Here is a 12,452-nt window from a genome sequence, read left to right as displayed (position 1 = left end):
TTATTCGATCATGCTGTTTTAAATATGCGCAATCATATGTGTCGATAAGTCAGTTGAAGTTAACATAAATAATAATAAAATTTGAGTCAGTGGTAGAATCATAAAAATTATCTAGAGTACACCAAGTTTTAGGTGAAGTACTCTACATGGAACATATACCAGTAGTCATCCCAGATTCAATCAAACTTGTGCATTGATTCTATTCATTATGAATCTCACGAATCAAGGATAGAAGATAATCATAAAGCTTCTTTAATCTACTTATTGATCCAACATGTACAATAGGTCATGCATTATAATAAGTGTTGTGACATGATCACTCTTTCCTCTAGGCCATTCTGGTGTATGAGTGTGACGGGCATGCATTAAGGTCGTAAACAATGTTATTGACAATAATTGCACGTCTATATGAGATGCCTGCACCGCCATTACTATTTAATTATTCGTGTTTGTGTGCTGGATGTAAAACCAGACCACAAAAATAAAGAATTGTTCATTCAATACCTTCGTGCAATGTGGCATGTCTGGTGTCACCATGGAATACTTCCTATAAATAGAGAGCATCCGAGACTAGATTCATCAGTTGGTTTTCTGATAAATACATACAAGGTGAATATGGAATCCATAAGTCTTAAGAGTATCATTATTGGAGTGCTCATGCTAGGACTAGTCCTTCAACAGACCCATATAGAGGCCAAGAGCTGTTGTTGTTCCACCACGACAAGAAACTGCTATAATGTATGTCGTGTCACCGGTTCCTCTCGGCCTACATGTGCAAGTTTATGTGGTTGCAAGATTTTGGAAAAATGTGTGCCTCCATGTGACCGCTTCAACCTTGTCACGGACGCAGGTAAATTCTGAATCCATCCTTCTCGTTATCGTTCATATCATGAGTAAAAATTTCCATTTACATACATATTTGTTTTATAGACGAAGCAAAATCCATTGAGTTCTGCAAGTTGGGATGCATGTCCTCATTGTGCGGGAACATCAACTCTGGTAAGCTAAAGACGTTATGGACCGGCCATTCGTTGCATATTATTATTCACTTTGAGTTAGTGATTGTTTCTAATGGAAACAATTCTCCATTCAGTTGTTGCGAGTCAAGAAGTGAACGATGTCAAAGATCATTGCAAAACTGGATGCTACCATCTCTGCACTAAGGATTATGAATTTGGCGAAGTCCTTGCTTAAGAAAGTGTGAGAGTCGACATTTCATGTTGAATATACGGGAGTGTCAATGTTATATTGAATAACTGGATAACATGTTCAATCCAGTGTGTCAATTTATTTCTGCTTGTAAGTGTCTCGGTGATGCGATATTATTGATAATTAATGTGCTCATCGTTTTGTAACAAACGTATGTCATATCCAATATAATGTGATGTATTATTATAATGTGTGGTTGTGTGGTAAATGATAATTTAATTATTATCTCCTTTTCCATTTATATTACTAGTCATCAACCAGTGCGACTGCACGACCTCGTCATTCATATTTCAAATCATTTAGAGGAGTGTTATTATTTGAGCATCAGAAGGTCATATCAAAATTTGAAATCATTAGGACATATCTAGACAGTACCTCCTTCAAAAAGTTCCTTTCTGGACAAACACTTTGGAAATTAGCTGAGAAATATTTACTAGGCTAATGATGCTAAATTTTGACATGATGCCCTAATATGGTGTGACATCCTCGACTTTTGCTACAGTAATGATTGTAATTAAGCGACACTCATCCCGCGCTAATGATGCCACGTCATCGGAAGTGATATCAATGATCTCGTGTTGGTTGAAACCGAATCAAATTCGAAGCATTAAAATAAAGTCAGACGAGAAAAGATTTTTCGTGTTGTTGAAATAAAAACGTCGGGGAGTTATCAAAAAAAATTCCCTAACGGATTATAATATCGAATCGGGCACTTTAGGGATTATCAGTAAACACTATATATTTAAATGTGGATATTGAATAAGATGAATAAAGGAAATATAGTAAATGAAAATAAATAAATAAAAGAAAGAATTAGAAGTATGTATAATAAATTGTAAAAGAAAGTATAAGAAAAGTATTTAAAAAGAAAAATCAAATAGGTAAAATAAATAAATAAATAAAAGGAAAAAGGAAAAACCAACCGGCCCAACTGGGCCAAAGGCCCAGCCGGCCACCCCATCCCTCAAACCCTAGCGCCTCCCCCCCTGGCGAGGGAGCCCCTATCGCTCCCTCCCCTCCCACCGAGCGTCGCCAGCCTCCCCTCGTGGGGGGCCCCACCCCCACCGACGCAGCCCCCCACCTCTCTCTCTCCCGTAACTCCCTGCCCACGAGAGCCCCCCACCCCACGCCAGATCCCCCACACCCACCCCCCACGAGCCCTCCTCTCCTCCCTTCGCCCCCCCCCTCAGATCCACTTCCTCCCCTGGCCGGCGAGCCTTCTCCCGCCGGCGAGCTCCCCCGTCGCCACCCCCCACAGCCTCCTCCTTCCTGGCCGGCGAGCCCTCCCGCCGGCGAGCCCCCCGTCAGCAGCTCCCTCTCACCCGTGCCCCTCCTCTCCACCTCCTCCCCCTCCCGTCGGGTCCCTCCCGCCGGCGGCCCCCAGATCTCCCGCCGGCCGAGGCCCCTTGTTCTCCCACCGCGGCACCACCCCCCTGGAGACCGACCCCAGGAGCCCCGCCGGCGAGCCCCTCCCCGTCGGCGGCTCCATCCCGGGGGCCCTCCTCACCGGGGCCCCTCTCGGCGAACCTCCGGCCGGCTCCTCCTCGACGGCACGACCAACCGTTCTCACCGGCATCACCACCACCGTGTCATCACCACCGTCAACCCCGTCCTTCTCGCGAACTCCGGCTTCACTGGCCCCTTCCGTCAACGTCGGTGAGCCCCTCCTCGGGCTCCTCCCACCATGTCGTTCTCCTCGCCGCCCCGGTTCCGTTCCGGCAAACGGGACCCCGATCCGTCGACGGTAGACTCCGGTAGGAAGGATTGAACATTTGGTTCTCCTATGTTGAGTTAGCAGAGAGTTGTTTCTCTGTTGTCTGTTGACAGAGAGGGAGATGAGAGTTTTGAGAGAAAAAAATGATGTATTAGATGCGTATGTATGTATGTATGTATGAGATGTGATGTATGTATTTGCGTATACGGATATTTCGAGGAATACGACATTTGTATGGTTGTGTATTTGTGATTAATAAAATGAATAAATGGCCTAGGGTCACTTACCGGTGGGGCCAACGCACCCGCTGTCTATGACAGGGAGACCCCACGCGATAGTTAAAATAAAAATAAAAATAATGTTTTTATTAAATAAATAAATAAACAGATATATTAGTTAAATTAATTAATTAGAATAATTAGAGTATGACACGTGGGTCCCCCACTAAATTAATCTGATTAATTAATATTTAATCTTAAATAAAACGTGTGGCTATGACGTTCGGGACCCGCTGGTCAGTTGACCAGTCAAATGTTGATGTCAGCATGACATCGCGATGATGTCATAATGGGATTTTATTAAAATAGCTAAATCTGTTTTTAATTCCTAAATAATTAATAAAACTTTGAAAATTAATATTAAATAATCCGTCAGTCAGATCAAAATAATTTCAACATGAAAGTTGATCAGCAGAACGAGACGAACCCGGATACACGGTCCATTCGTCTGTCACGCTTCCCTAGCATAGCAAACATGAAACTTTTCCATCGTTTCCAGTATAACCGGTAGTAGCCCGAGACCCGGAAAATATCGTCAGATATTCTTCCGACCCGTCTATGACGGATGTTGCTGCGTTAGCTCATGTCTAGCCTGCATCTTGCCATGTCATGCCTTGTGTTGCATCGGTGCTATTATTTATTGTTTCTTCTCCCTCTTCTTACCGGTAGACCCCGAGATTGACGCTGCTGCCGGGTACATCTACGACCCTGCCGATCAGTCCTTTGCCGCAGTGCAGCAAGGCAAGCAAACTCCCCTTGATCATTCCTATATCGCCTATGTCTTTCTTCCTACTGCTTGCATTAGTATTTTGCTACTGTTGTAGTTAGCTCCTATATCTGATGCATAGCCTATTTTTGTTGAACTGCTACTTTCAGTCCTGTACCTTTAATATGCTTAGTATAGGTGGAGCAGTCATCCCCTCTGACCCCGTAGTTCAGTTGCCCCGCTTGTTTTCAAATCTCGATCTCTGATCGACGAGCCAGACCCGACACAGCACATTCACCCCCCCCCTTCGTTGTACGACGCTACAGAGATACTATCGGGTACCGAGGGTGACACCTCGCTAAGTACTCCTGATGATATCTCTGTATTATAGCTAGTCGGTCGTGGTTATCGAGGGTGATTCCTCTTTCACCATTCCCGATGATGCCTCTGTCGTGCCACCCCTCAAGTGTGGGACCCCCGAGGGTGATTCCTCTAAGCCCACCTTGACGGGTACATCGTTCGGAATCCAACGAGGGTGATACCTCGGATTCCCCCCGATGTTGCAACCACACAGTTACTCGACCATGTTACTGGGATCATTGGTGATTAGTTGTAAGACGGGTGGATTCCCGTGAGACTGTATTGATGGCCTAATTAAAATGCTAATGGATTTGGGTATTTGATCTGGGTTGGTCGGAGACCTTTTCGCACTAATCGGCTACGCGGGAAGAATTATGGGTACTCGGCGTTGCGGTATCAGCCGAAGCTTTCCAGATGCCAGCAATGTAGCGGCGCGCGCCCGAGTGGTCCCGAGATGCATCGCGCTTGTGATTAAGGGATGCTAGGACTGACGTCGGCCACCCACGCCACGTGCAGGAGCGTGAAGGGGAACTGGGCCCACGAACCCTTTGTGCTTAGGATTTAGACCGGCGAGCTGGCCTCTCTGATTAGTCTTAGGTGGGGCTGCGACGTGTCGATATTCCGAGGCCGGGAAGGACCCAGAAAAGTATGTCCGGCCAGAGTGTTATCGAGCGTGACGGGACATGTGGTGCACCCCTGCAGGGATGAAAATTAACTATTCGGATAGCCGTGTCCACGGTTACAGGACGACTTGGAGTTGTGCCCCGATCTTTTACAACTACAATTGTTACTTAACTGGAATTAGTTTGCCTCGGGATTGCTTCCTCGCAGGGAGTCGAGGGAGGATCCTTTGGCGTGACCTCACTTTAATATTGCTGCAACAATATGACTATTAATGTGTTAGCCCTGTTCTACTCTCGTCTATTGCTGCAAGACCCTGAAGATGCTAGTCTTCGATAGGACTAGGCCTTCTCTCTCTATTCTCGCATTGCTGCAGTCAGTCCACATATAACCCCCCTTCTTTGATATTGATGCATATTTAGAATAGTTCTGATGTAAGACTTGCGAGTACTTTGGATGAGTACTCACCCCTGCTTTGCTCCCACCCCCCTTGTCCCCTTGATCCGTTTGCTGCGACCAGATGATGGAGCCCAGGAGATGGAGGTCCCCGCCGCCGACGACTGCTACCCCGACGGTGCCTACTACTACGTGGAGGCCGCTGATGATCAGGAGTAGTTAGGAGGTTCCCAGGCAGGAGGCCTCGCCTCGTTCGATCGTTGTATCTTTTGTGCTAGCCTTCTCTAAGGCACCCCATGTTTTATGTCTGTACTCAGATATTTGTTTCTTCCGCTGACTCTTGTGTTTATCGAGCTTTCGTATTCTAGCCCTCGAGGCCCCTGGCTTGTAATATGAAGCTGATGTTATTTTATTTGTGTCTAGTGTTGTGTTGTGATATCTTCCCTGAGTCCTTGGGTTTGGTCGTACGCATTTGCGTGTATGGTTAGCGTACGATTAAGCCGAGGGCGTCACAAGTTGGTATCAGAGCCAACTGCCTGTAGGTAGCCCCCTTTCGAACTCCTTGGCCGAAGTTGAGTCTAGTGTTTGAAAAAACTTTACTAACACTGATGTTGTGGGTTATGGGCCCACATCTCAATTGGGTGGTATTAGTATCTTTTACTCCTTTCCTATACTCTGGGCTCTACTTTCTCTTCTCTTTCGGGTCAAAGATTTTACTAACTCTAACATTAGGTTCTCGAATCACATCGATCCGGAGCGCTGGACTATCTACTCTTTTTCTCCTGAATATGTATTACACACACTGTCATTGACATCCGTCAATCGTATTTTCAGATGCGTCCCGCAAGACAGCACGTGCGCCTGACACAGGCCACTGAGACGACTGGGTTCTCGGCCATTTTGGTCGATCTCCTGACCAGGCTGGGATATCGCTGGTACCCCGAGTACACTGTGTTCTAGGATTTCCGCGAGTACAACCAGTACCAGTACCAGGCTGAGGTTCGCATCTTCGACCAGAGGGGCGGCGAGACCCTCGAGCGCCACGTGTTCTGTGGTATTGGAGTGTCGGTCGAGATGGCCGTCAATGATGCGGCCTACATCGCCATCACCCGTCTCCGTGGAGCGTACCCTCACCTGGAGGAGAGCCCTTTCAGATATATCCCACATGCTCCTGCTGGGGATGAGACTGGATCTGATCTCACTGCCTACGCTTCTGACGTTCGGGAGCGCAACGACCGTTCCTACGTCGCTGTGTGCGCCCCCTACGTGACGCGTCGCTACGACGCGCGGGTTCTGGTGCAGTACACTGAGGCAATGGATCGTGCTTTCCGAGCTCTGACTGTGGAGCTGTATGCTACGCGTGCTCGTCTTTACGACGCTTTGACAGAGCTACAGCCATCACACTGGCCGAGGGTTCCACCTATGCGCATCCGCGAGCCGAGCAGGACAGAGCTACCATCAGCTCTCGAGTGGACTGATGTTGGGTGTAGAACCCCTGCACTTGGACCTCAGCTGCTCGACTGGATGCGGTACCCTCACCAGAGTCACAACGGGACACAGGGTCCTGTCCCTACCTTCTATCACCGCCAGCTACCAGGATTCGATCGTCCTCTCCGACGTTGATGTAGCCTTATCGCTACATCTCGTTGTGGTACTCTTCCACCGCGTGCCTGCGCGCCGCCTAGTGAGTCCAGGGTATCGTCTAATGCGTCCGGGCTATCGCCAAATTTCGAATTTGTAATCGTTAGTCTGTAATCGAACTTATGTATGGGTCTGTATGTCGAACTCAACTACTATGGAGTATCTATCGCATTTCCCTTTCATAATGCTTAATTACTTCATGAATGCGTGCGATGCCTTTGCAATTACTTTAAGCTAAACTACCCCTGCTAAATATTTAACAGGATGGTTAGACCAGCTGGCCGCCCGCGTGGCCCTGCCAACGATGCACCACCCCCGCCTCCTGAGTATATGGTGGGGATGATCCAACAGTTTGAGCTGAACCGCCAGTTTATGCAAGGGCTCATGGATCAGTTCCAAAGGCCGAACATGAACCAACCACAAGGCGTGACACTGCAAGACTTCTGCCGTCTCAACCCTGCGATCTACCGCAGCTCAACTCAGCCTCTAGATGCTGATGACTGGCTCCGTGACATTTCCTATGAGCTGGAGTCTGCCAATGTGCCCCTGGCAAGCTATGTCCACTTTGCCGCCTACTTTCTGAAGGGTCCCGCTGCTCAATGGTGCGACAGCCACAGGCGCTCTCAGCCCGATGGAACTATCATCACTTGGGCAGAGTTCAAGGCTGCTTTCCGTGCTCGATACATTCCCCAGGGAATCATGGACCGGAAGAAGCGTGAGTTCCGCAACTTGGTCCAGGGCAACAAGACTGTGGATGCTTATCAGCGGGAATTTCTGGAATTATCTCGCTATGCTGAAGAAGACATTGTGACTGATGCACGCAGGCAGGAGAAGTTCCGTGAAGGCCTCCACCCTGATATCAAGCTGACACTCCTCGTTCAGGACTATGCTGATTTCGCCACCCTGGTGAACAAGGCTATTCAGGTTGAGACTGGTCTGCAGGAATACAAAGATAGCAGCAAGCGCAACCGTGACATGGGCTCATCTGCACAGAAGCGGAAGATCTGGATTCCCAACAACATGTACCATGCACCTGCTCCTACTCCGAGGCCGTCCTATGCTGCACCTCGCCTGCCTCCTCCACCACCTAGGCAGCCGAGGCTTCCAGCTCCACCGCCTCGAGTTCCTCCTTCCCGTCCTGAGGACGGGCTGTGCTTCAAGTGTGGTCGTCCAGGTCATCGTGCTAGAGACTGCAGGCAGAATCCGAATCAGCTGACACTTCCCGCAACTGGCACTGGCAACAACCAGAACCGCAACTTCAACACTAAGCCTGCTCATGTTCGTGGTCAGGCCAACAACATTGATATGGGTCAAGCTCAAGACCAGCCTGCTACCGTGATGGGTACACTTCTCGTTAACTCAGTACCTGCTTGTGTATTGTTTGATACAGGAGCATCGCATTCCTTTATGTCGGAAAATTTTGCATGCATGCATGACATTAGGAGCGAAGAGATGAACATCCCGATAGTGGTAAACACCCCTGGGGGCGAATGCCGAACCTCTGTGGTTTGCCCCCATGTTCCAGTTGAAATTGAAGGATTAGAATTCCTTGCCAACCCCATCCTACTAAAGTCATCCAACACTGATCTCATATTGGGGATGGACTGGTTGAAAGCTCATACGACATCGATCGTTTGTGCCACCAAGACCGTCCACCTCCTACAGCCTTCAGATGAAGTAATAAGCTACCATGCGCATCTCGTCTGTAATGCTGAGGCACGACTGTATGCTTTGAATGCATTAAATGCGTCGCCTTTGGAAGGGATTGAAAACATACCAGTGGTCCGAGAATTTCAAGATGTTTTTCCAGAAGAACTTCCGGGGATTCCCCCTGCTCGAGCTGTCGAGTTTGTCATTGACTTGGTACCCGGTACCACTCCTATTGCCAAGCGTCCTTATAAAATGCCACCACATGAACTCCTTGAACTTAAGCAAGAAATTGACAACTCGCTCCATCTGGGTTTCATCCGTCCGAGTTCCTCTGCTTTGGGAGCACCTTCTCCCTTTGTTAAGAAGAAGGATGGGACAAATCGATTGGTCCAAGACTATCGTCCTATCAACCAGGCCACTATTCAAAACAAATATCCTCTCCCGCGGATAAATGATTTGTATGATCAACTTGCTGGTTCCACCGTTTTCTCTAAGCTCGACTTGAGATTGGGATACCACCAGATCCGTGTTCGCAAGGAGGATATTCCAAAGACCGCCTTTGTTACTCGATATGGATCATACGAGTACACCGTCATGTCCTTCGGCTTAACCAATGCACCGGCAACCTTCTCTCGACTGATGAATTATATATTCATGGACTACCTCGACAAATTTGTCGTGGTATATCTGGATGATATTCTGGTGTTTTCGAAGAACAAAGAAGAGCATGCTGAACATCTTCGTCTTGTACTGGATAAGCTTCGGGAGCATAAACTCTATGCGAAGTATTCCAAATGTGAGTTTTGGCTAGACGAAGTGACTTACCTTGGTCATGTGATTTCCAAGGATGGTATTGCGGTCAACCCCGAACGAATTCAAGCTATTCTTGACTGGACTCCCCCGAAGAATGTCAAGCAAGTCAGAAGTTTTCTCGGACTCGCCAGCTATTGCCGTCGATTCGTCGAGAACTTCTCCAAGATTGCGAAGCTCTTAACGAACCTGCTTCACAAAGGTGTTAAGTATGAATGGACTGATAAATGCCAGGAAAGTTTCCAGGCACTCAAGGACAAACTGACGTCCGCTCCAGTACTTGCTCCTCCAGATAAAAAAGGGGATTTTGTCATATACTGTGATGCTTCTCGTCAAGGAATAGGTTGTGTCCTAATGCAGGATCGCAAGGTGATCGCTTATGCTTCACGTCAACTGCGTGCTCATGAAGAGAACTACCCAGTTCATGATCTCGAGCTTGCCGCAGTCATTCATGCATTGAAGGAATGGAGACAATACCTTGTCGGTAATCGCTGTGAAATCTACACCGACCATCAAAGTCTGAAGTACTTGTTCACTCAACCGGAGCTGAACCTGCGTCAACAAAGATGGATGGAGCGTATAGCAGATTTTGACTGTAGTATATCATATACCCCTGGCAAGGCTAATGTAATGGCTGATGCCTTAAGTCGCAAGTCACACTGCAACCACCTCCAAGTTCATCAGGTTCACGATCGTCTGCAAGAGGAATTCCGTAAGCTGAACCTCCACATGGTTCCTCAGGGTTACCTTGTTCCCCCTCCTGAAGAGTGTCAAAAGATGAACCTTCGTGTTGTTAATCAGGGTTCCCTCAGTAACCTAGTGGTTGAACCAGATCTTGTGAGCTCCATAAAGAATCTGCAAGACTTTGACGATGATGTCGACAGGATTAAGAGCTATATTGCAAAGGGTAAACCCTCCTTTTTCACTGTTGATGAAGGTGGCGCCTTGTATTTCAAGGGTCGCCTATTCGTCCCAAATAAGAAGGAAAATCTCAGGATGACTGGGAAGGTGATGGAAGAAGCTCATGACACACCATTGTCTATTCATCCGGGTAGTACCAAGATGTACCAAGACATCCGACAAAGATTCTGGTGGCCCAATATGACACAAGACATTGCACGCTATGTGGCAGAATGTGATATATGCCGGCGTATCAAAGCAGAACACCAAAAGCCTGCTGGAACTCTGCAACCTATCTCTATTCCCGAGTGGAAATGGGACCACGTTGAAATGGACTTCGTCACTGGTTTTCCCAGGTCTCAGAAAGGTAATGATGCTATTCTTGTCGTCATTGATCGACTGTCCAAAGTTGCACATTTCCTGGCCGTCAAAGAAACGATTAATGCTAGTCAGCTGGCAGATCTTTATATGTCAAGAGTTGTTTCACTTCACGGTATTCCGTTGGTAATCAGTTCGGACCGTGGCAGCTTGTTCACTTCAAAATTCTGGGAAAGTTTTCAGAAGGCTATGGGGACTCATCTGTCCTTCAGCACTGCATTTCACCCTCAATCCCAGGGACAAGTTGAACGAGTCAACCAAATTCTCGAGGACATGCTTCGAGCTTGTGTCATTTCTTTCGGTAAGAAATGGGAGGAATCTCTCCCGTATGCCGAGTTTTCTTACAACAATAGCTATCAAGCTAGTCTGAAGATGGCCCCTTTCGAAGTATTGTATGGGCGAAGGTGTCGAACTTCTCTGAATTGGTCAGAAACTGGGGAACGATCACTCTTCGGTCCGGATATTATTCAACATGCCGAAGATCAAGTCCGCATTATTCATGAGAATCTGAAGGCTGCTCAGTCTCGTCAGAAGAGTCAGTATGACCGTCATCATCAAGATATGGTCTATCAACCTGGCGAAAAGGCTTATCTTCGTGTCACACCAATGAGAGGTGCACACCGTTTCGGAATCAAGGGCAAGTTAGCTCCTCGTTATATTGGTCCTTTCACTGTTCTCGAAAGGCGTGGAAGAGTGGCTTATCAATTGGCACTGCCGGCGAACCTTTCTCAGGTTCACGATGTCTTCCATGTTTCTCAGCTCCGTCGCTGCTTCAAGGACCCTATTCGAGCAGTGGATCACGATATGATTGAACTACAACAAGACCTCTCTTATAAAGAGCATCCGGTCCGCATTCTCGACCAAGCTGAACGTAAGACTCGTCGCAAGGTCACCAAGTTCCTTAAGGTGCAGTGGTCAAATCACTCTGAAGATGAAGCCACTTGGGAACGCGAGGATCATCTTCGTGATGAATACCCCGGGCTCTTTCCCTCTACCTCTTAATTCTCGGGACGAGAATTCTTGTTTGTAGGGGAGAATTGTGAGATCCTCGACTTTTGCTACAGTAATGATTCTAATTAAGCGACACTGATCCCGCGCTAATGATGCCACGTCATCGGAAGTGATATCAATGATCTCGTGTTGGTTGAAACCGAATCAAATTCGAAGCTTTAAAATAAAGTTAGACGAGAAAAGATTTTTCGTGTTGTTGAAATAAAAACGTCGGGGAGTTATCAAAAAAAATTCCCTAACGGATTATAATATCGAATCGGGCACTTTAGGGATTATCTGTAAACACTATATATTTAAATGTGGATATTGAATAAGATGAATAAAGGAAATATAGTAAATGAAAATAAATAAATAAAAGAAAGAATTAGAAGTATGTATAATAAATTGTAAAAAAAGTATAAGAAAAGTATTTAAAAAGAAAAATCAAATAGGTAAAATAAATAAAAAAAAGGAAAAAGGAAAAACCAACCGGCCCAACTGGGCCAAAAGGCCCAGCCGGTCACCCCATCCCTCAAACCCTAGCACCTCCCCCCTGGCGAGGGAGCCCCTCTCGCTCCCTCCCCTCCCACCGAGCGCCGCCAGCCTCCCCCTCGTGGGGGGCCCCACCCCCACCGACGCAGCCCCCCACCTCTCTCTCTCCCGTAACTCCCTGCCCACGAGAGCCCCCCACCCCACGCCAGATCCCCCACACCCACCCCCCACGAGCCCTCCTCTCCTCCCTTCGCCCCCCCCTCAGATCCACTTCCTCCCCTGGCCGGCGAGCCTTCTCCCATCGGCG

At 47.6% G+C, this 12,452-nt stretch overlaps 1 protein-coding gene across 1 annotated transcript; it reads left to right on the top strand.

Moving 5' to 3' along the window:
* Positions 1-597: 597 nt before the first annotated feature.
* LOC123412591 (leaf-specific thionin-like) lies at positions 598-1,398 on the top strand. The gene is made up of 3 exons (XM_045105543.1): positions 598-850; positions 931-999; positions 1,094-1,398. Exons 1-3 carry the CDS (start codon positions 616-618, stop codon positions 1,192-1,194), a joined length of 405 nt encoding a protein of 134 aa, XP_044961478.1. The 5' UTR covers positions 598-615; the 3' UTR covers positions 1,195-1,398.
* The last annotated feature ends 11,054 nt before the right edge of the window (positions 1,399-12,452 follow it).

This window comes from Hordeum vulgare, chromosome 7H (assembly GCF_904849725.1).
Source record: "Hordeum vulgare subsp. vulgare chromosome 7H, MorexV3_pseudomolecules_assembly, whole genome shotgun sequence".
Taxonomy (NCBI): Eukaryota; Viridiplantae; Streptophyta; class Magnoliopsida; order Poales; family Poaceae; genus Hordeum; species Hordeum vulgare.
This window is presented reverse-complemented; position numbering and strand designations above follow the sequence as displayed.

What these genes read in the sequence shown, in the direction of transcription:
- LOC123412591 (XM_045105543.1), top strand. Translation starts at nt 616, where the DNA reads ATGGAATCCATAAGTCTTAAGAGTATCATTATTGGAGTGCTCATGCTA. An exon ending in CAACCTTGTCACGGACGCAG is followed by an intron (nt 851 to 930) that starts GTAAATTCTGAA and finishes TTTGTTTTATAG; the next exon opens with ACGAAGCAAAATCCATTGAG. An exon ending in GTGCGGGAACATCAACTCTG is followed by an intron (nt 1,000 to 1,093) that starts GTAAGCTAAAGA and finishes TTCTCCATTCAG; the next exon opens with TTGTTGCGAGTCAAGAAGTG.